The sequence below is a fragment of the Hyla sarda genome, unplaced genomic scaffold, assembly GCF_029499605.1.
Source record: "Hyla sarda isolate aHylSar1 unplaced genomic scaffold, aHylSar1.hap1 scaffold_1219, whole genome shotgun sequence".
NCBI lineage: Eukaryota > Metazoa > Chordata > Amphibia > Anura > Hylidae > Hyla > Hyla sarda.
This window is the reverse complement of record NW_026607840.1, coordinates 57,603-85,289: the sequence shown is the minus strand read 5'-3', so window position 1 is coordinate 85,289 and position 27,687 is coordinate 57,603. Positions and strand designations below refer to the sequence as shown.

The 27,687-nt window shown below is 38.6% G+C and overlaps 1 protein-coding gene across 2 annotated transcripts in view; it reads right to left on the bottom strand.

Annotated features, from left to right (window-relative positions):
* The window catches only part of LOC130303375 (calcium-binding protein 2-like), a 77,068-nt gene that overhangs the window by 15,468 nt on the left and 33,913 nt on the right, over window positions 1-27,687 (bottom strand). For both annotated transcript variants that reach the window (XM_056551785.1, XM_056551786.1), the window contains exon 2: window positions 22,996-23,160. In XM_056551785.1, coding sequence (XP_056407760.1) covers window positions 22,996-23,160 — 165 coding nt within the window. The remainder of the gene's footprint in view (window positions 1-22,995; window positions 23,161-27,687) is intronic.

The following is a 27,687-nucleotide window of genomic DNA, read 5'->3' as shown; positions in this document are numbered from 1 at the left end:
ATAATGTTCCCAGCCGAGATGCGATTCGCGATGCGGGACGCGCCCGCTCGCGATGCGCATCCCGACCCGCTTACCAGACTCGATCCCCGTCTGTGCTGTCCCGGCGCACGCAGCCCCGCTCCCTAGGGCGCGCGAGCGCCGGGTATTTGCGATTTAAAGGGCCGGTGCGCCACTGATTGGCGCATGGGTTTTAATCAGTACCTTCACCTGTGCACTTCCCTATTTATACCTCACTTCCCCTGCACTCCCTTGATGGATCTTGTTGCCATTGTGCCAGTGAAAGCGTTTCCTTGTGTGTTTCTAGCCTGTGTTCCAGACCTCCTGCAGTTGCCCCTGACTACGATCCTTGCTGCCTGCCCTGACCTTCTGCTACGTCCGACCTTGCTCTTGTCTACTCCCTTGTACCGCGCTTATCTCAGCAGTCAGAAAGGTTGAGCCATTGCCGGTGGATACGACCTGGTTGCTACCGCCGCTGCAAGACCATCCCGCTTTGCGGCGGGCTCTGGTGAAAACCAGTAGCAACTTAGAACCGGTCCACCGACACGGTCCACGCCAATCCCTCTCTGACACAGAGGATCCACCTCCAGCCAGCCGAATCGTGATAATCACCATAATGTCTCCTCCTTATAGTATATATAGGATGATCATCATAATGTCTCCTCCTTATAGTATATATACAGGATGATCACCATAATGTCTCCTCCTTATAGTATATACAGGATGATCACCATAATGTCTCCTCTTTATAGTATATATATAGGATGATCACCATAATGTCTCCTCCTTATATATATACAGGATGATCACCATAATGTCTCCTCCTTATAGTATATACAGGATGATCACCAAAATGTCTCCTCCTTATAGTATATACAGGATGATCACCATAATGTCTCCTCTTTATAGTATATATATAGGATGATCACCATAATGTCTCCTCCTTATAGTATATACAGGATGATCACCATAATGTCTCCTCCTTATAGTATATATATATATATATATATATATATATATATATAGGATGATCACCATAATGTCTCCTCCTTATAGTATATACAGAATGATCACCATAATGTCTCCTCCTTATAGTATATATATATAGGATGATCACCATAATGTCTCCTCCTTATAGTATATACAGGATGATCACCATAATGTCTCCTCCTTATAGTATATACAGGATGATCACCATAATGTCTCCTCCTTATAGTATATACAGGATGATCACCATAATGTCTCCTCCTTATAGTATATATAGGATGATCACCATAATGTCTCCTCCTTATAGTATATATACAGGATGATCACCAAATTGTCTCCTCCTTATAGTATATACAGGATGATCACCATAATGTCTCCTCCTTATAGTATATACAGGATGATCACCATAAAGTCTCCTCCTTATAGTATATACAGGATGATCACCATAATGTCTCCTCCTTATAGTATATACAGGATGATCACCATAATGTCTCCTCCTTATAGTATATACAGGATGATCACCATAAAGTCTCCTCCTTATAGTATATACAGGACAATCACCATAATGTCTCCTCCTTATAGTATATACAGGATGATCACCATAATGTCTCCTCCTTATAGTATATATACAGGATGATCACCATAATGTCTCCTCCTTATAGTATATATAGGATGATCACCATAATGTCTCCTCCTTATAGTATATATACAGGATGATCACCAAATTGTCTCCTCCTTATAGTATATACAGGATGATCACCATAATGTCTCCTCCTTATAGTATATACAGGATGATCACCATAAAGTCTCCTCCTTATAGTATATACAGGATGATCACCATAATGTCTCCTCCTTATAGTATATACAGGATGATCACCATAATGTCTCCTCCTTATAGTATATATACAGGATGATCACCATAATGTCTCCTCCTTATAGTATATATAGGATGATCACCATAATGTCTCCTCCTTATAGTATATATACAGGATGATCACCATAATGTCTCCTCCTTATAGTATATACAGGATGATCACCATAATGTCTCCTCCTTATAGTATATATACAGGATGATCACCATAATGTCTCCTCCTTATAGTATATATACAGGATGATCACCATAATGTCTCCTCCTTATAGTATATACAGGATGATCACCATAATGTCTCCTCCTTATAGTATATACAGGATGATCACCATAATGTCTCCTCCTTATAGTATATACAGGATGATCACCATAATGTCTCCTCCTTATAGTATATATACAGGATGATCACCATAATGTCTCCTCCTTATAGTATATACAGGATGATCACCATAATGTCTCCTCCTTATAGTATATATATAGGAATGATTGTCACGATTCGGCTTACAGGTAGTGGATCCTCTGTGTCAGCGAGGGATTGGCGTGGACCGTGCTGGTGGACCGGTTCTAAGAGGCTACTGGTGTTCACCAGAGCCCGCCGCAAAGCGGGATGGTCTTGCTGCGGCAGTAGCAACCAGGTCGTATCCACTAGCAACGGCTCAACCTCGCTGACTGCTGAGAAGGCGTGGGACAGAAGGACTAGGCAGAGGCAAGGTCAGACGTAGCAGAAGGTCGGGGCAGGCGGAAAGGTTCGTAGTCAAGATGGATAGCAGGAGTTCAGGTAACACAGGCTTTGGACAACACTAAACGCTTTCACTGGCACAAGGCAACAAGATCCGGCCCGGGAGTGCAGGGGCAGTGAGCGGATATAGCCAGGGAGCAGGTGGAAGCAAATTAAGCTAATTGGGCCAGGCACCAATCATTGGTGCACTGGCCCTTTAAGTCTCAGAGAGCCGGCGCGCGCGCGCCCTAGAGAGCGGAGCCGCGCGCGCCAGCACATGACAGCAGGGGACCGGGACGGGTAAGTGACTTGGGATGCGATTCGCGAGCGAGTGCGTCCCGCTGTGCGAATCGCATCCCCGACGGCCATGTCAGTGCAGTGCTCCCGGTCAGCGGGACCGACCGGGGCGCTGCAGGGAGAGAGACGCCGTGAGCGCTCCGGGGAGGAGCAGGGACCTGGAGCGCTCGGCGTAACAGTACCCCCCCCCCCCTTAGGTCTCCCCCTTTTTTTGTCCGACAACTGCTTTACCTGGGACGAGGACACCGGGAGTGAATGGAGGGTTTCCTCAAAGGCAGGCAGTACAGCAGGAGTGGGAATGGGGAGGGAGGGCAGAGGGCGAAGCCTGGCACGGGGCAGTGTGTCACCAGGACGGGGGCCATGAGGAGGCACTGAGGCTTGCCTGACGGGACTGGGAGGGGGGGAGAGGCACTTCCTATGGCAAGCAGAGTCCCAGTTCTTGATCTCCCCGGTGGTCCAGTCAAGGGTGGGAGAATGAAGCCGGAGCCATGGCAGACCGAGGAGGACCTCAGAGGTACAGTTGGGAAGGACGAAGAACTCAATCACTTCGTGATGGGGTCCAATACACATCAAGAGGGGTTCTGTGCGGTAACGCACGGTGCAATCCAATCTGACTCCGTTGACCTCGGAAATGTAGAGCGGCTTGACGAGACGGGTCACCGGGATGCAGAATTTATTCACCAAAGACTCCAAAATGAAATTCCCAGAGGCACCAGAGTCCAAGCAGGTCACGGCTGAGAGGGAGGAGTTGGCTGAAGGAGAAATCCGCACGGGCACCGTGAGACGTGGAGAAGCAGACTTTGAACCAAGAGACGCCACACCCACGTGAGCTGGGTGCGTGCGTGCGTTTCCCAGACGTGGAGGACGAATAGGGCAATCCACCAAGAAATGCTCGGTACTGGCACAGTACAGACAAAGATTTTCTTCCCTACGGCGATTCCTCTCTTCCTGGGTCAGGCGAGACCGATCCACTTGCATGACCTCCTCGGCGGGAGGCCCAGGCGTAGACTGCAAAGGATGCTGTGGGAGAGGTGCCCAGAGATCTAAGTCTTTTTCCTGGCGGAGCTCCTGATGTCTCTCAGAAAAACACATGTCAATGCGGGTGGCCAAATGGATAAGTTCTTGCAGGTTGGCAGGAATCTCTCGTGCGGCCAGCACATCCTTGATGCTACTGGATAGGCCTTTTTTAAAGGTCGCGCAGAGAGCCTCGTTATTCCATGATAATTCGGAAGCGAGAGTACGAAATTGGATGGCGTACTCGCCCACTGAAGAATTACCCTGGACCAGGTTCAGCAGGGCAGTCTCGGCAGAAGAAGCTCAGGCTGGTTCCTCGAAGACACTACGGACTTCAGCGAAGAAGGACTGGACTGTGGCTGTGGCAGGATCATTGCGGTCCCAGAGCGGTGTGGCCCAAGACAAGGCCTTTCCTGAAAGAAGGCTCACTACGAACGCCACCTTAGACCGTTCTGTAGGAAACAAGTCCGACAACATCTCCATATGCAGGGAACATTGAGACAAAAATCCACGGCAGAGTCTAGAGTCCCCATCAAATTTGTCCGGCAGGGACAAGCGGAGGCTAGGAGCAGCCACTCGCTGCGGAGGAGGTGCAGGAGCTGGCAGAGGAGATGGTTGCTGCTGTAGCAGAGGCAGAAGTTGCTGTAACATGGCGGTCAACTGCGACAGCTGCTGTCCTTGTTGGGCAATCTGCTGCGATTGCTGAGCGACCACCGTGGGAAGGTCAGCGAGAATTGGCAGCGGCACCTCAGCGGGATCCATGGCCGGATCTACTGTCACGATTCGGCTTACAGGTAGTGGATCCTCTGTGTCAGCGAGGGATTGGCGTGGACCGTGCTGGTGGACCGGTTCTAAGAGGCTACTGGTGTTCACCAGAGCCCGCCGTAAAGCGGGATGGTCTTGCTGCGGCAGTAGCAACCAGGTCGTATCCACTAGCAACGGCTCAACCTCGCTGACTGCTGAGAAGGCGTGGGACAGAAGGACTAGGCAGAGGCAAGGTCAGACGTAGCAGAAGGTCGGGGCAGGCGGAAAGGTTCGTAGTCAAGATGGATAGCAAGGGTTCAGGTAACACAGGCTTTGGACAACACTAAACGCTTTCACTGTCACAAGGCAACAAGATCCGGCCCGGGAGTGCAGGGGCAGTGAGCAGATATAGCCAGGGAGCAGGTGGAAGCAAATTAAGCTAATTGGGCCAGGCACCAATCATTGGTGCACTGGCCCTTTAAGTCTCAGAGAGCCGGCGCGCGCGCCCTAGAGAGCGGAGCCGCGCGCGCCAGCACATGACAGCAGGGGACCGGGACGGGTAAGTGACTTGGGATGCGATTCGCGAGCGGGTGCGTCCCGCTGTGCGAATCGCATCCCCGACGGCCATGTCAGTGCAGCGCTCCCGGTCAGCGGGACCGACCGGGGCGCTGCAGGGAGAGAGACGCCGTGAGCGCTCCGGGGAGGAGCAGGGACCCGGAGCGCTCGGCGTAACAATGATCACCATAATGTCTCCTCCTTATAGTATATACAGGATGATCACCATAATGTCTCCTCCTTATAGTATATACAGGATGATCACCATAATGTCTCCTCCTTATAGTATATACAGGATGATCACCATAATGTCTCCTCCTTATAGTATATACAGGATGATCACCATAATGTCTCCTCCTTATAGTATATACAGGATGATCACCATAATGTCTCCTCCTTATAGTATATACAGGATGATCACCATAATGTCTCCTCCTTATAGTATATACAGGATGATCACCATAATGTCTCCTCCTTATAGTATATACAGGATGATCACCATAATGTCTCCTCCTTATAGTATATATACAGGATGATCACCATAATGTCTCCTCCTTATAGTATATATACAGGATGATCACCATAATGTCTCCTCCTTATAGTATATACAGGATGATCACCATAATGTCTCCTCCTTATAGTATATACAGGATGATCACCATAATGTCTCCTCCTTATAGTATATACAGGATGATCACCATAATGTCTCCTCCTTATATATATATACAGGATGATCACCACAATGTCTCCTCCTTATAGTATATACAGGATGATCACCATAATGTCTCCTCCTTATAGTATATACAGGATGATCACCATAATGTCTCCTCCTTATAGTATATATAGGATGATCACCATAATGTCTCCTCCTTATAGTATATACAGGATGATCACCATAATGTCTCCTCCTTATAGTATATATAGGATGATCACCATAATGTCTCCTCCTTATAGTATATACAGGATGATCACCATAAAGTCTCCTCCTTATAGTATATACAGGATGATCACCATAATGTCTCCTCCTTATAGTATATACAGGATGATCACCATAATGTCTCCTCCTTATAGTATATATACAGGATGATCACCATAATGTCTCCTCCTTATAGTATATACAGGATGATCACCATAATGTCTCCTCCTTATAGTATATATAGGATGATCACCATAATGTCTCCTCCTTATAGTATATACAGGATGATCACCATAATGTCTCCTCCTTATAGTATATATACAGGATGATCACCATAATGTCTCCTCCTTATAGTATATACAGGATGATCACCATAATGTCTCCTCCTTATAGTATATACAGGATGATCACCATAATGTCTCCTCTTATAGTATATACAGGATGATCACCATAATGTCTCCTCCTTATAGTATATATAGGATGATCACCATAATGTCTCCTCCTTATAGTATATACAGGATGATCACCATAATGTCTCCTCCTTATAGTATATATAGGATGATCACCATAATGTCTCCTCCTTATATATATATACAGGATGATCACCATAAAGTCTCCTCCTTATAGTATATACAGGATGATCACCATAATGTCTCCTCCTTATAGTATATATAGGATGATCACCATAATGTCTCCTCCTTATATATATATACAGGATGATCACCATAATGTCTCCTCCTTATAGTATATATACAGGATGATCACCATAATGTCTCCTCCTTATAGTATATACAGGATGATCACCATAATGTCTCCTCCTTATAGTATATACAGGATGATCACCATAAAGTCTCCTCCTTATAGTATATACAGGATGATCACCATAATGTCTCCTCCTTATAGTATATACAGGATGATCACCATAAAGTCTCCTCCTTATAGTATATACAGGACAATCACCATAATGTCTCCTCCTTATAGTATATACAGGATGATCACCATAATGTCTCCTCCTTATAGTATATACAGGATGATCACCATAATGTCTCCTCCTTATAGTATATATACAGGATGATCACCATAATGTCTCCTCCTTATAGTATATATACAGGATGATCACCATAATGTCTCCTCCTTATAGTATATACAGGATGATCACCATAATGTCTCCTCCTTATAATATATACAGGATGATCACCATAATGTCTCCTCCTTATAGTATATATACAGGACAATCACCATAATGTCTCCTCCTTATAGTATATACAGGATGATCACCATAATGTCTCCTCCTTATAGTATATATACAGGATGATCACCATAATGTCTCCTCCTTATAGTATATACAGGATGATCACCATAATGTCTCCTCCTTATAGTATATACAGGATGATCACCATAATGTCTCCTCCTTATAGTATATACAGGATGATCACCATAATGTCTCCTCCTTATAGTATATACAGGATGATCACCATAATGTCTCCTCCTTATAGTATATACAGGATGATCACCATAATGTCTCCTCCTTATAGTATATACAGGATGATCACCATAAAGTCTCCTCCTTATAGTATATACAGGATGATCACCATAATGTCTCCTCCTTATAGTGTATATACAGGATGATCACCACAATGTCTCCTCCTTATAGTATATACAGGACAATCACCATAATGTCTCCTCCTTATAGTATATACAGGATGATCACCACAATGTCTCCTCCTTATAGTATATATACAGGATGATCACCATAATGTCTCCTCCTTATAGTATATATACAGGATGATCACCATAATGTCTCCTCCTTATAGTGTATATACAGGATGATCACCATAATGTCTCCTCCTTATAGTATATATACAGGATGATCACCATAATGTCTCCTCCTTATATATATATATACAGGATGATCACCATAATGTCTCCTCCTTATAGTATATACAGGATTATCACCATAATGTCTCCTCCTTATAGTATATACAGGATGATCACCATAAAGTCTCCTCCTTATAGTATATACAGAACAATCACCATAATGTCTCCTCCTTATAGTATATACAGGATTATCACCATAATGTCTCCTCCTTATAGTATATACAGGATTATCACCATAATGTCTCCTCCTTATAGTATATACAGGATGATCACCATAATGTCTCCTCCTTATAGTATATACAGGATGATCACCATAATGTCTCCTCCTTATAGTATATACAGGATGATCACCATAATGTCTCCTCCTTATAGTATATATACAGGATGATCACCATAATGTCTCCTCCTTATAGTATATACAGGATGATCACCATAATGTCTCCTCCTTATAGTATATACAGGATGATCACCATAATGTCTCCTCCTTATAGTATATACAGGATGATCCCCATAATGTCTCCTCCTTATAGTATATATACAGGATGATCACCATAATGTCTCCTCCTTATAGTATATATACAGGATGATCACCATAATGTGTCCTCCTTATAGTATATATATAGGATGATCACCATAATGTCTCCTCCTTATAGTATATACAGGATGATCACCATAATGTCTCCTCCTTATAGTATATACAGGATGATCACCATAATGTCTCCTCCTTATAGTATATATACAGGATGATCACCATAATGTCTCCTCCTTATAGTATATATAGGATGATCACCATAATGTCTCCTCCTTATAGTATATACAGGATGATCACCATAATGTCTCCTCCTTATAGTATATACAGGATGATCACCATAATGTCTCCTCCTTATAGTATATACAGGATGATCACCATAAAGTCTCCTCCTTATAGTATATACAGGATGATCACCATAATGTCTCCTCCTTATAGTATATACAGGATGATCACCATAATGTCTCCTCCTTATAGTATATACAGGATGATCACCATAATGTCTCCTCCTTATAGTATATATACATGATGATCACCATAATGTCTCCTCCTTATAGTATATACAGGATGATCACCATAATGTCTCCTCCTTATAGTATATACAGGATGATCACCATAATGTCTCCTCCTTATAGTATATATACAGGATGATCACCATAATGTCTCCTCCTTATAGTATATACAGGATGATCACCATAATGTCTCCTCCTTATAGTATATACAGGATGATCACCATAATGTCTCCTCCTTATAGTATATATAGGATGATCACCATAATGTCTCCTCCTTATAGTATATACAGGATGATCACCATAATGTCTCCTCCTTATAGTATATATATGGGATGATCACCACAATGTCTCCTCCTTATAGTATATACAGGATGATCACCATAATGTCTCCTCCTTATAGTATATACAGGATGATCACCATAATGTCTCCTCCTTATAGTATATACAGGATGATCACCATAATGTCTCCTCCTTATAGTATATATACAGGATGATCACCATAATGTCTCCTCCTTATAGTATATACAGGATGATCACCATAATGTCTCCTCCTTATAGTATATATACAGGATGATCACCATAATATCTCCTCCTTATAGTATATACAGGATGATCACCATAATGTCTCCTCCTTATAGTATATACAGGATGATCACCATAATGTCTCCTCCTTATAGTATATACAGGATGATCACCATAATGTCTCCTCCTTATAGTATATACAGGATGATCACCATAATGTCTCCTCCTTATAGTATATATACAGGATGATCACCATAATGTCTCCTCCTTATAGTATATACAGGATTATCACCATAATGTCTCCTCCTTATAGTATATATACAGGATGATCACCATAATGTCTCCTCCTTATAGTATATATACTGGATGATCACCATAATGTCTCCTCCTTATAGTATATATAGGATGATCACCATAATGTCTCCTCCTTATAGTATATATACAGGATGATCACCATAATGTCTCCTCCTTATAGTATATATACAGGATTATCACCATAATGTCTCCTCCTTATAGTATATACAGGATTATCACCATAATGTCTCCTCCTTATAGTATATACAGGATGATCACCATAATGTCTCCTCCTTATAGTATATACAGGATGATCACCATAATGTCTCCTCCTTATAGTATATATAGGATGATCACCATAATATCTCCTCCTTATAGTATATACAGGATGATCACCATAATGTCTCCTCCTTATAGTATATACAGGACAATCACCATAATGTCTCCTCCTTATAGTATATACAGGATGATCACCATAATGTCTCCTCCTTATAGTATATACAGGATGATCACCATAATGTCTCCTCCTTATAGTATATACAGGATGATCCCCATAATGTCTCCTCCTTATAGTATATATACAGGATGATCACCATAATGTCTCCTCCTTATAGTATATACAGGATGATCACCATAATGTCTCCTCCTTATAGTATATACAGGATGATCACCATAATGTCTCCTCCTTATAGTATATACAGGACAATCACCATAATGTCTCCTCCTTATAGTATATACAGGATGATCACCATAATGTCTCCTCCTTATAGTATATACAGGATGATCACCATAATGTCTCCTCCTTATAGTATATACAGGATGATCACCATAATGTCTCCTCCTTATAGTATATACAGGATTATCACCATAATGTCTCCTCCTTATAGTATATACAGGATTATCACCATAATGTCTCCTCCTTATAGTATATACAGGATGATCACCATAATGTCTCCTCCTTATAGTATATACAGGATTATCACCATAATGTCTCCTCCTTATAGTATATACATGATGATCACCATAATGTCTCCTCCTTATAGTATATACAGGATGATCACCATAATGTCTCCTCCTTATAGTATATACATGATGATCACCATAATGTCTCCTCCTTATAGTATATACAGGATGATCACCATAATGTCTCCTCCTTATAGTATATACAGGATGATCACCATAATGTCTCCTCCTTATAGTATATATAGGATGATCACCATAATGTCTCCTCCTTATAGTATATATACAGGATGATCACCATAATGTCTCCTCCTTATAGTATATACAGGATGATCACCATAATGTCTCCTCCTTATAGTATATACAGGATGATCACCATAATGTCTCCTCCTTATAGTATATACAGGATGATCACCATAAAGTCTCCTCCTTATAGTATATACAGGATGATCACCATAATGTCTCCTCCTTATAGTATATACAGGATGATCACCATAATGTCTCCTCCTTATAGTATATACAGGATGATCACCATAATGTCTCCTCCTTATAGTATATATACAGGATGATCACCATAATGTCTCCTCCTTATAGTATATACAGGATGATCACCATAATGTCTCCTCCTTATAGTATATACAGGATGATCACCATAATGTCTCCTCCTTATAGTATATACAGGATGATCACCATAATGTCTCCTCCTTATAGTACATACAGGATGATCACCATAATGTCTCCTCCTTATAGTATATACAGGATGATCACCATAATGTCTCCTCCTTATAGTATATACAGGATGATCACCATAATGTCTCCTCCTTATAGTATATACAGGATGATCACCATAATGTCTCCTCCTTATAGTATATACAGGATGATCACCATAAAGTCTCCTCCTTATAGTATATACAGGATGATCACCATAATGTCTCCTCCTTATAGTATATATACAGGATGATCACCATAATGTCTCCTCCTTATAGTATATACAGGATGATCACCATAATGTCTCCTCCTTATAGTATATATAGGATGATCACCATAATGTCTCCTCCTTATAGTGTATACAGGATGATCACCATAATGTCTCCTCCTTATAGTATATACAGGATGATCACCATAATGTCTCCTCCTTATAGTATATATACAGGATGATCACCATAATGTCTCCTCCTTATAGTATATATACAGGATGATCACCATAATGTCTCCTCCTTATAGTATATACAGGATGATCACCATAATGTCTCCTCCTTATAGTATATACAGGATGATCACCATAATGTCTCCTCCTTATAGTATATACAGGATGATCACCATAATGTCTCCTCCTTATAGTATATACAGGATGATCACCATAATGTCTCCTCCTTATAGTATATATACAGGATGATCACCATAATGTCTCCTCCTTATAGTATATACAGGATGTTCACCATAATGTCTCCTCCTTATAGTATATATACAGGATGATCACCATAATGTCTCCTCCTTATAGTATATACAGGATGATCACCATAATGTCTCCTCCTTATAGTTTATATACAGGATGATCACCATAATGTCTCCTCCTTATAGTATATATAGGATGATCACCATAATGTCTCCTCCTTATAGTATATATACAGGATGATCACCATAATGTATCCTCCTTATAGTATATATACAGGATGATCACCATAATGTCTCCTCCTTATAGTATATACAGGATGATCACCATAATGTCTCCTCCTTATAGTATATACAGGATGATCACCATAATGTCTCCTCCTTATAGTATATATACAGGATGATCACCATAATGTCTCCTCCTTATAGTATATACAGGATGATCACCATAATGTCTCCTCCTTATAGTATATATACAGGATGATCACCATAATGTCTCCTCCTTATAGTATATACAGGATGATCACCATAATGTCTCCTCCTTATAGTATATATACAGGATGATCACCATAATGTCTCCTCCTTATAGTATATATACAGGATGATCACCATAATGTCTCCTCCTTATAGTATATACAGGATGATCACCATAATGTCTCCTCCTTATAGTATATACAGGATGATCACCATAATGTCTCCTCCTTATAGTATATATACAGGATGATCACCATAATGTCTCCTCCTTATAGTATATACAGGATGATCACCATAATGTCTGCTCCTTATAGTATATACAGGATGATCACCATAATGTCTCCTCCTTATAGTATATACAGGATGATCACCATAATGTCTCCTCCTTATAGTATATACAGGATGATCACCATAATGTCTCCTTATAGTATATACAGGATGATCACCATAATGTCTCCTCTTATAGTATATACAGGATGATCACCATAATGTCTCCTCCTTATAGTATATACAGGATGATCACCATAATGTCTCCTCCTTATAGTATATACAGGATGATCACCATAATGTCTCCTCCTTATAGTATATACAGGATGATCACCATAATGTCTCCTCCTTATAGTATATATAGGATGATCACCATAATGTCTCCTCCTTATAGTATATACAGGATGATCACCATAATGTCTCCTCCTTATAGTATATACAGGATGATCACCATAATGTCTCCTCCTTATAGTATATATACAGGACAATCACCATAATGTCTCCTCCTTATAGTATATACAGGATGATCACCATAATGTCTGCTCCTTATAGTATATACAGGATGATCACCATAATGTCTCCTCCTTATAGTATATACAGGATGATCACCATAATGTCTCCTCCTTATAGTATATATAGGATGATCACCATAATGTCTCCTCCTTATAGTATATACAGGATGATCACCATAATGTCTCCTCCTTATAGTATATACAGGATGATCACCATAAAGTCTCCTCCTTATAGTATATACAGGACAATCACCATAATGTCTCCTCCTTATAGTATATACAGGATGATCACCATAATGTCTCCTCCTTATAGTATATACAGGATGATCACCATAATGTCTCCTCCTTATAGTATATACAGGATGATCACCATAATGTCTCCTCCTTATAGTATATACAGGATGATCACCATAATGTCTCCTCCTTATAGTATATACAGGATGATCACCATAATGTCTCCTCCTTATAGTATATACAGGATGATCACCATAATGTCTCCTCCTTATAGTATATACAGGATGATCACCATAATGTCTCCTCCTTATAGTATATATATACAGGATGATCACCATAATGTCTCCTCCTTATAGTATATATATATATATATATATATATATATATATATATATATAGGATGATCACCATAATGTCTCCTCCTTATAGTATATATATAGGATGCTCACCATAATGTCTCCTCCTTATAGTATATACAGGATGATCACCATAATGTCTCCTCCTTATAGTATATACAGGATGATCACCATAATGTCTCCTCCTTATAGTATATACAGGATGATCACCATAATGTCTCCACCTTATAGTATATACAGGATGATCACCATAATGTCTCCTCCTTATAGTATATACAGGATGATCACCATAATGTCTCCTCCTTATAGTATATACAGGATGATCACCATAATGTCTCCTCCTTATAGTATATACAGGATGATCACCATAATGTCTCCTCCTTATAGTATATACAGGATGATCACCATAATGTCTCCTCCTTATAGTATATACAGGATGATCACCATAATGTCTCCTCCTTATAGTATATATACAGGATGATCACCATAATGTCTCCTCCTTATAGTATATATACAGGATGATCACCATAATGTCTCCTCCTTATAGTATATACAGGATGATCACCATAATGTCTCCTCCTTATAGTATATACAGGATGATCACCATAATGTCTCCTCCTTATAGTATATACAGGATGATCACCATAATGTCTCCTCCTTATATATATACAGGATGATCACCACAATGTCTCCTCCTTATAGTATATATACAGGATGATCCCCATAATGTCTCCTCCTTATAGTATATACAGGATGATCACCATAATGTCTCCTCCTTATAGTATATGCAGGATGATCACCATAATGTCTCCTCCTTATAGTATATACAGGATGATCACCATAATGTCTCCTCCTTATAGTATATACAGGATGATCACCATAATGTCTCCTCCTTATAGTATATACAGGATGATCACCATAATGTCTCCTCCTTATAGTATATACAGGATGATCACCATAATGTCTCCTCCTCATAGTATATACAGGATGATCACCATAATGTCTCCTTATAGTATATACAGGATGATCACCATAATGTCTCCTCCTTATAGTATATATACAGGATGATCACCATAATGTCTCCTCCTTATAGTATATATACAGGAGGATCACCATAATGTCTCCTCCTTATAGTATATACAGGATGATCACCATAATGTCTCCTCCTTATAGTATATACAGGATGATCACCATAATGTCTCCTCCTTATAGTATATATAGGATGATCACCATAATGTCTCCTCCTCATAGTATATACAGGATGATCACCATAATGTCTCCTCCTTATAGTATATACAGGATGATCACCATAATGTCTCCTCCTTATAGTATATACAGGATGATCACCATAATGTCTCCTCCTTATAGTATATACAGGATGATCACCATAATGTCTCCTCCTTATAGTATATACAGGATGATCACCATAATGTCTCCTCCTTATAGTATATATACAGGATGATCACCATAATGTCTCCTCCTTATAGTATATATACAGGATGATCACCATAATGTCTCCTCCTTATAGTATATACAGGATGATCACCATAATGTCTCCTCCTTATAGTATATATAGGATGATCACCATAATGTCTCCTCCTTATAGTATATACAGGATGATCACCATAATGTCTCCTCCTTATAGTATATATAGGATGATCACCATAATGTCTCCTCCTTATAGTATATACAGGATGATCACCATAATGTCTCCTCTTTATAGTATATATATGGGATGATCACCACAATGTCTCCTCCTTATAGTATATACAGGATGATCACCATAATGTCTCCTCCTTATAGTATATACAGGAAGATCACCATAATGTCTCCTCCTTATAGTATATACAGGATGATCACCATAATGTCTCCTCCTCATAGTATATACAGGATGATCACCATAATGTCTCCTCCTTATAGTATATACAGGATGATCACCATAATGTCTCCTCCTTATAGTATATATACAGGATGATCACCATAATGTCTCCTCCTTATAGTATATATACAGGATGATCACCATAATGTCTCCTCCTTATAGTATATATACAGGATGATCACCATAATGTCTCCTCCTTATAGTATATATACAGGATGATCACCATAATGTCTCCTCCTTATAGTATATATACAGGATGATCACCATAATGTCTCCTCTTTATAGTATATATACAGGATGATCACCATAATGTCTCCTCCTTATAGTATATACAGGATGATCACCATAATGTCTCCTCCTTATAGTATATACAGGATGATCACCATAATGTCTCCTCCTTATAGTATATATACAGGATGATCACCATAATGTCTCCTCCTTATAGTATATACAGGATGATCACCATAATGTCTCCTCCTCATAGTATATACAGGATGATCACCATAATGTCTCCTCCTCATAGTATATACAGGATGATCACCATAATGTCTCCTCCTTATAGTATATACAGGATGATCACCATAATGTCTCCTCCTTATAGTATATATACAGGATGATCACCATAATGTCTCCTCCTTATAGTATATACAGGATGATCACCATAATGTCTCCTCCTTATAGTATATATACAGGATGATCACCATAATGTCTCCTCCTTATAGTATATACAGGATGATCACCATAATGTCTCCTCCTTATAGTATATACAGGATGATCACCATAATGTCTCCTCCTTATAGTATATACAGGATGATCACCATAATGTCTCCTCCTTATAGTATATACAGGATGATCACCATAATGTCTCCTCCTTATAGTATATACAGGATGATCACCATAATGTCTCCTCCTTATAGTATATATACAGGATGATCACCAAATTGTCTCCTCCTTATAGTATATATACAGGATGATCACCATAATGTCTCCTCCTTATAGTATATACAGGATGATCACCATAATGTCTCCTCCTTATAGTATATACAGGATGATCACCATAATGTCTCCTCCTTATAGTATATACAGGATGATCACCATAATGTCTCCTCCTTATAGTATATATACAGGATGATCACCATAATGTCTCCTCCTTATAGTATATACAGGATGATCACCATAATGTCTCCTCCTTATAGTATATACAGGATGATCACCATAATGTCTCCTCCTTATAGTATATATACAGGATGATCACCATAATGTCTCCTCCTTATAGTATATACAGGATGATCACCATAATGTCTCCTCCTTATAGTATATATACAGGATGATCACCATAATGTCTCCTCCTCATAGTATATACAGGATGATCACCATAATGTCTCCTCCTTATAGTATATACAGGATGATCACCATAATGTCTCCTCCTTATAGTATATATACAGGATGATCACCATAATGTCTCCTCCTTATAGTATATATAGGATGATCACCATAATGTCTCCTCCTTATAGTATATATACAGGATGATCACCATAATGTCTCCTCCTTATAGTATATACAGGATGATCACCATAATGTCTCCTCCTTATAGTATATACAGGATGATCACCATAATGTCTCCTCCTTATAGTATATACAGGATGATCACCATAATGTCTCCTCCTTATAGTATATACAGGATGATCACCATAATGTCTCCTCCTTATAGTATATACAGGATTATCACCATAATGTCTCCTCCTTATAGTATATACAGGATGATCACCATAATGTCTCCTCCTTATAGTATATACAGGATGATCACCATAATGTCTCCTCCTTATAGTATATACAGGATGATCACCATAATGTCTCCTCCTTATAGTATATACAGGATGATCACCATAATGTCTCCTCCTTATAGTATATACAGGATGATCACCATAATGTCTCCTCCTTATAGTATATATACAGGATGATCACCATAATGTCTCCTCCTTATAGTATATATACAGGATGATCACCATAATGTGTCCTCCTTATAGTATATATACAGGATGATCACCATAATGTCTCCTCCTTATAGTATATATACAGGATGATCACCATAATGTGTCCTCCTTATAGTATATATACAGGATGATCACCATAATGTCTCCTCCTTATAGTATATATACAGGATGATCACCATAATATCTCCTCCTTATAGTATATATACAGGATGATCACTATAATGTCTCCTCCTTATAGTATATATACAGGATGATCACCATAATGTCTCCTCCTTATAGTGTATATACAGGATGATCACCATAATGTCTCCTCCTTATAGTATATATAGGATGATCACCATAATGTCTCCTCCTTATAGTATATATACAGGATGATCACCATAATGTCTCCTCCTTATAGTATATATACAGGATGATCACCATAATATCTCCTCCTTATAGTATATACAGGATGATCACCATAATGTCTCCTCCTTATAGTATATACAGGATGATCACCATAATATCTCCTCCTTATAGTATATATACAGGATTATCACCATAATGTCTCCTCCTTATAGTATATACAGGATGATCACCATAATGTCTCCTCCTTATAGTATATACAGGATGATCACCATAATGTCTCCTCCTTATAGTATATACATGATGATCACCATAATGTCTCCTCCTTATAGTATATACAGGATGATCACCATAATGTCTCCTCCTTATAGTATATACAGGATGATCACCATAATGTCTCCTCCTTATAGTATATACAGGATGATCACCATAATGTCTCCTCCTTATAGTATATATACAGGATGATCACCATAATGTCTCCTCCTTATAGTATATACAGGATGATCACCATAATGTCTCCTCCTTATAGTATATACAGGATGATCACCATAATGTCTCCTCCTTATAGTATATATACAGGATGATCACCATAATATCTCCTCCTTATAGTATATATAGGATGATCACCATAATGTCTCCTCCTTATAGTATATACAGGATGATCACCATAATGTCTCCTCCTTATAGTATATACAGGATGATCACCATAATGTCTCCTCTTTATAGTATATACAGGATGATCACCATAATGTCTCCTCCTTATAGTATATATACAGGATGATCACCATAATGTCTCCTCCTTATAGTATATATACAGGATGATCACCATAATGTCTCCTCCTTATAGTGTATATACAGGATGATCACCATAATGTCTCCTCCTTATAGTATATATACAGGATGATCACCAAATTGTCTCCTCCTTATAGTATATACAGGATGATCACCATAATGTCTCCTCCTTATAGTATATATAGGATGATCACCATAATGTCTCCTCCTTATAGTATATACAGGATGATCACCATAATGTCTCCTCCTTATAGTATATACAGGATGATCACCATAATGTCTCCTCCTTATATATATATAGGATGATCACCACAATGTCTCCTCCTTATAGTATATACAGGATTATCACCATAATGTCTCCTCCTTATAGTATATACAGGATTATCACCATAATGTCTCCTCCTTATAGTATATACAGGACAATCACCATAATGTCTCCTCCTTATAGTATATATAGGATGATCACCATAATGTCTCCTCCTTATAGTATATACAGGATGATCACCATAATGTCTCCTCCTTATAGTATATACAGGATGATCACCATAATGTCTCCTCCTTATAGTATATACAGGATGATCACCATAATGTCTCCTCCTTATAGTATATATACAGGATGATCACCATAATGTCTCCTCCTTATAGTATATACAGGATGATCACCATAATGTCTCCTCCTTATAGTTTATACAGGATGATCACCATAATGTCTCCTCCTTATAGTATATACAGGATGATCACCATAATGTCTGCTCCTTATAGTATATACAGGATGATCACCATAATGTCTCCTCCTTATAGTATATACAGGATGATCACCATAATGTCTCCTCCTTATAGTATATACAGGATGATCACCATAATGTCTCCTCCTTATATATATATACAGGATGATCACCACAATGTCTCCTCCTTATAGTATATACAGGATGATCACCATAATGTCTCCTCCTTATAGTATATACAGGATGATCACCATAATGTCTCCTCCTTATAGTATATACAGGATGATCACCACAATGTCTCCTCCTTATAGTATATACAGGATGATCACCATAATGTCTCCTCCTTATATATATATATACAGGATGATCACCATAATGTCTCCTCCTTATAGTATATATATAGGATGATCACCATAATGTCTCCTCCTTATAGTATATACAGGATGATCACCATAATGTCTCCTCCTTATAGTATATACAAGATGATCACCATAATGTCTCCTCCTTATAGTATATACAGGATGATCACCATAATGTCTCCTCCTTATAGTATATACAGGATGATCACCATAATGTCTCCTCCTTATAGTATGTACAGGATGATCACCATAATGTCTCCTCCTTATAGTATATATACAGGATGATCACCATAACGTCTCCTCCTTTTAGTATATATACAGGATGATCACCATAATGTCTCCTCCTTATAGTATATACAGGATGATCACCATAATGTCTCCTCCTTATAGTATATATACAGGATGATCACCATAATGTCTCCTCCTTATAGTATATACAGGATGATCACCATAATGTCTCCTCCTTATAGTATATATATAGGATGATCACCATAATGTCTCCTCCTTATAGTATATACAGGATGATCACCATAATGTCTCCTCCTTATAGTATATATACAGGATGATCACCATAATGTCTCCTCCTTATAGTATATATACAGGATGATCACCATAATATCTCCTCCTTATAGTATATACAGGACAATCACCATAATGTCTCCTCCTTATAGTATATACAGGACGATCACCATAATGTCTCCTCCTTATAGTATATATACAGGATGATCACCAAATTGTCTCCTCCTTATAGTATATACAGGATGATCACCATAATGTCTCCTCCTTATAGTATATACAGGATGATCACCATAATGTCTCCTCCTTATAGTATATACAGGATGATCACCATAATGTCTCCTCCTTATAGTATATATAGGATGATCACCATAATGTCTCCTCCTTATAGTATATACAGGATGATCACCATAATGTCTCCTCTTTATAGTATATATATGGGATGATCACCACAATGTCTCCTCCTTATAGTATATACAGGATGATCACCATAATGTCTCCTCCTTATAGTATATACAGGATGATCACCATAATGTCTCCTCCTTATAGTATATACAGGATGATCACCATAATGTCTCCTCCTTATAGTATATACAGGATGATCACCATAATGTCTCCTCCTTATAGTATATACAGGATGATCACCATAATGTCTCCTCCTTATAGTATATACAGGATGATCACCATAATATCTCCTCCTTATAGTATATACAGGATGATCACCATAATGTCTCCTCCTTATAGTATATACAGGATGATCACCATAATATCTCCTCCTTATAGTATATACAGGATGATCACCATAATGTCTCCTCCTTATAGTATATACAGGATGATCACCATAATGTCTCCTCCTTATAGTATATACAGGATGATCACCATAATGTCTCCTCCTTATAGTATATACAGGATGATCACCACAATGTCTCCTCCTTATAGTATATATACAGGACAATCACCATAATGTCTCCTCCTTATAGTATATATAGGATGATCACCATAATGTCTCCTCCTTATAGTATATACAGGATGATCACCATAATGTCTCCTCCTTATAGTATATATACAGGATGATCACCATAATGTCTCCTCCTTATAGTATATACAGGATGATCACCATAATGTCTCCTCCTTATAGTATATACAGGATGATCACCATAATGTCTCCTCCTTATAGTATATATACAGGATGATCACCATAATGTCTCCTCCTTATAGTATATACAGGATGATCACCATAATGTCTCCTCCTTATAGTATATACAGGATGATCACCATAATGTCTCCTCCTTATAGTATATATACAGGATGATCACCATAATGTCTCCTCCTTATAGTATATACAGGATGATCACCATAATGTCTCCTCCTTATAGTATATACAGGACGATCACCATAATGTCTCCTCCTTATAGTATATACAGGATGATCACCATAATGTCTCCTCCTTATAGTATATACAGGATGATCACCATAATGTCTCCTCCTTATAGTATATACAGGATGATCACCATAATGTCTCCTCCTTATAGTATATATACAGGATGATCACCAAATTGTCTCCTCCTTATAGTATATACAGGATGATCACCATAATGTCTCCTCCTTATAGTATATACAGGATGATCACCATAATGTCTCCTCCTTATAGTATATACAGGATGATCACCATAATGTCTCCTCCTTATAGTATATACAGGATGATCACCATAATGTCTCCTCCTTATAGTATATACAGGATGATCACCATAATGTCTCCTCTTTATAGTATATATATGGGATGATCACCACAATGTCTCCTCCTTATAGTATATACAGGATGATCACCATAATGTCTCCTCCTTATAGTATATACAGGATGATCACCATAATGTCTCCTCCTTATAGTATATACAGGATGATCACCATAATGTCTCCTCCTTATAGTATATACAGGATGATCACCATAATGTCTCCTCCTTATAGTATATACAGGATGATCCCCATAATGTCTCCTCCTTATAGTATATACAGGATGATCACCATAATGTCTCCTCCTTATATATATATATATATATATATATATATATATATACACACACAAGATGATCACCATAATGTATTTTATGCTCCTCAGTGTTCTCCATACTGTTGACCTCTAGAGGTTGGATCTGAAGGTCCATAGTTTGGAGACCATTGACCTACGTTCTATGGTAATAATGGACGATGAGAGCAGAGTTGTAGGCACCTTGGCCCTGTAGGTAATAACCCCGGCCTGGGCAGAGAACGACCCTTGTGCCCCCCACGGCCTCCATTTAGATACATGTATCATTCTTGTTGTTCCCTTTATATAATGATCACAGACAATAATAATACATACGATCTGGGTGATAGCGATGCTGTGCCGCAGGAAGATGCAGGCTGTCCCAGCGAGGCTCTGCAGCGCCGCGAAGCTCTGCAAGGGCCGTGGCCAGCTGTCCACAATCTCTGGACCCACCTCACAGGGAGAGAAAGGAGCGAGCTGCAAGTGGGAATGTTTCCCATCCTGACGGGAGAGAAAGCAGATGACATTCACTGTATCCAGAGTCCGGTGAGTCATAAAATATATATATATCATGGTCTTCAATGTTCTTTGATAATCTAGAGAGGCCCCAAACCCAGTCCTCAGGACCCACCAAGATTACGGGGGTTTTATTTACTCCATTAGAATAGTATCACAGAAGCAAAAAACACTTAAAACTATATATATAATAGTATATGAATTAAAATGATATATATATATATACGGAATAGGACCACATTATGAACTATAGGAAATTGTAGTAAATTTGGACAAATATATTAATCCATCAACATAGAACAAAAACTACAGAAATATAAAGTATGTCATGGAAGGGGGCGGCAGGGAGTCCGTGCACCCTAACTGTCCCTACAACGGCTGTCCCTGTCCCATCTGCCCTAAAAAAATCAACAACCACGAGGATGGACCCTATATGTACTAAAGTGCAGAAACAAACCAAACTGTAAATATCGGGAAACTACAAAGTTACAAACAAATATACACCAGGCAGGATATAACATACAGATATACACCAAGCAGGATATAACATACAGATATATACTGGGCAGGATATAACATACAGATATACACCAGGCAGGATATAACATACAGATATACACCAGGCAGGATATAACATACAGATATATACTGGGCAGGATATAACATACAGATATACACCAGGCAGGATATAACATACAGATATATATATCGGGCAGGATATAACATACAGATATACACCAGGCAGGATATAACATACAGATATATACTGGGCAGGATATAACATACAGATATACACCAGGCAGGATATAACATACAGATATACACCAGGCAGGATATAACATACAGATATACACCAGGCAGGATATAACATACAGATATATACTGGGCAGGATATAACATACAGATATACACCAGGCAGGATATAACATACAGATATATATATCGGGCAGGATATAACATACAGATATACACCAGGCAGGATATAACATACAGATATATACTGGGCAGGATATAACATACAGATATACACCAGGCAGGATATAACATACAGATATACACCAAGCAGGATATAACATACAGATATACACCAGGCAGGATATAACATACAGATATATACTGGGCAGGATATAACATACAGATATATATCGGGCAGGATATAACATACAGATATATACCAGGCAGGATATAACATACAGATATACACCAGGCAGGATATAACATACAGATATACACCAGGCAGGATATAACATACAGATATACACCAGGCAGGGTATAACGTACAGATATACATCAGGCAGGATATAACATACAGATATACACCAGGTAGGATATAACATACAGATATACCCCAGGCAGGATATAACATACAGATATATACTGGGCAGGATATAACATACAGATATATACCGGGCAGGATATAACATACAGATATATACTGGGCAGGATATAACATACAGATATACACCAGGCAGGATATAACATACAGATATATATATCGGGCAGGATATAACATACAGATATACACCAGGCAGGAAATAACATACAGATATACACCAGGCAGGAAATAACATACAGATATACACCAGGCAGGATATAACATACAGATATACACCAGGCAGGAAATAACATACAGATATACACCAGGCAGGATATAACATACAGATATACACCAGGCAGGATATAACATACAGATATATACTGGGCAGGATATAACATACAGATATATACCGGGCAGGATATAACATACAGATATATACTGGGCAGGATATAACATACAGATATACACCAGGCAGGATATAACATACAGATATATATATCGGGCAGGATATAACATACAGATATACACCAGGCAGGATATAACATACAGATATACACCAGGCAGGATATAACATACAGATATACACCAGGCAAGATATAACATACAGATATATACTGGGCAGGATATAACATACAGATATACACCAGGTAGGATATAACATACAGATATACACCAGGTAGGATATAGCATACAGATATACACCAGGCAGGATATAACATACAGATATATACTGGGCAGGATATAACATACAGATATATACCGGGCAGGATATAACATACAGATATACACCAGGCAGGATATAACATACAGATATACACCAGGCAAGATATAACATACAGATATATACCAGGCAAGATATAACATACAGATATATACCAGGCAGGATATAACATACAGATATATACTGGGCAGGATATAACATACAGATATACACCAGGCAGGATATAACGTACAGATATACACCAGGTAGGATATAACATACAGATATACACCAGGCAGGATATAACATACAGATATACACCAGGCAGGATATAACATACAGATATACACCAGGCAGGATATAACATCCAGATATATACCGGGCAGGATATAACATACATATATACACCAGGCGGGATATAACATACAGATATACACCAGGCAGGATATAACATACAGATATATACCAGGCAAGATATAACATACAAATATATACTGGGCAGGATATAACATACAGATATACACCGGGCAGGATATAACATACCGATATACACCGGGCAGGATATAACATACAGATATACACCAGGCAGGATATAACATACAGATATACACCAGGCAAGATATAACATACAAATATATACTGGGCAGGATATAACATACAGATATACACCAGGCAGGATATAACATACAGATATATACCGAGCAGGTTATAACATACAGATATACACCAGGCAAGATATAACATACAAATATATACTGGGCAGGATATAACATACAGATATACACCAGGCAAGATATAACATACAGATATATACTGGGCAGGATATAACATACAGATATACACCAGGCAGGATATAACATACAGATATACACCAGGCAGGATATAACATACAGATATACACCAGGCAAGATATAACATACAAATATATACTGGGCAGGATATAACATACAGATATATACCGGGCAGGATATAACATACAGATATACAACAGGCAAGATATAACATACAAATATATACTGGGCAGGATATAACATACAGATATACACCGGGCAAGATATAACATACAGATATACACCAGGCAGGATATAACATACAGATATACACCAGGTAGGATATAGCATACAGATATACACCAGGCAGGATATAACATACAGATATACACCAGGCAGGATATAACGTACAGATATACACCAGGCAGGATATAACATACAGATATACACCAGGCAGGATATAACATACAGATATACACCAGGCAGGATATAACGTACAGATATACACCGGGCAGGATATAACATACAGATATATACCGGGCAGGATATAACATACAGATATACACCAGGCAGGAAATAACATACAGATATACACCAGGCAGGATATAACATACAGATATACACCAGGCAGGATATAACATACAGATATACACCAGGCAGGATATAACATACAGATATACACCAGGCAGTATATAACATACAGATATACACCAGGCAGGAAATAACATACAGATATACACCAGGCAGGAAATAACATACAGATATACACCAGGCAGGATATAACATACAGATATACACCAGGCAGAATATAACATACAGATATACACCAGGCAGGATATAACTTACAGATATACACCGGGCAGGATATAACATACAGATATACATCGGGCAGGATATAACATACAGATATACACCAGGCAGGATATAACATACAGATATACACCGGGCAGGATATAACATACAGATATATACCGGGCAGGATATAACCTACAGATATACACCAGGCAGGATATAACATACAGATATACACCAGGCAGGATATAACATACAGATATACACCAGGCAGGATATAACGTACAGATATACACCAGGCAGGATATAACATACAGATATACACCAGGCAGGATATAACATACAGATTTACACCAGGCAGGATATAACATACAGATATACACCAGGCAGGATATAACATACAGATATACACCAGGCAGGATATAACATACAGATATACACCAGGCAGGATATAACATACAGATATACACCAGGCAGGATATAACATACAGATATACACCAGGCAGGATATAACATACAGATATACACCAGGCAGGATATAACGTACAGATATACACCAGGCAGGATATAACATACAGATATACACCAGGTAGGATATAGCATACAGATATACACCAGGCAGGATATAACATACAGATATACACCAGGCAGGATATAACGTACAGATATACACCAGGCAGGATATAACATACAGATATACACCAGGCAGGATATAACGTACAGATATACACCGGGCAGGATATAACATACAGATATATACCGGGCAGGATATAACATACAGATATACACCAGGTAGGATATAACATACAGATATACACCAGGCAGGAAATAACATACAGATATACACCAGGCAGGATATAACATACAGATATATACCAGGCAGGATATAACATACAGATATACACCAGGCAGGATATAACATACAGATATAC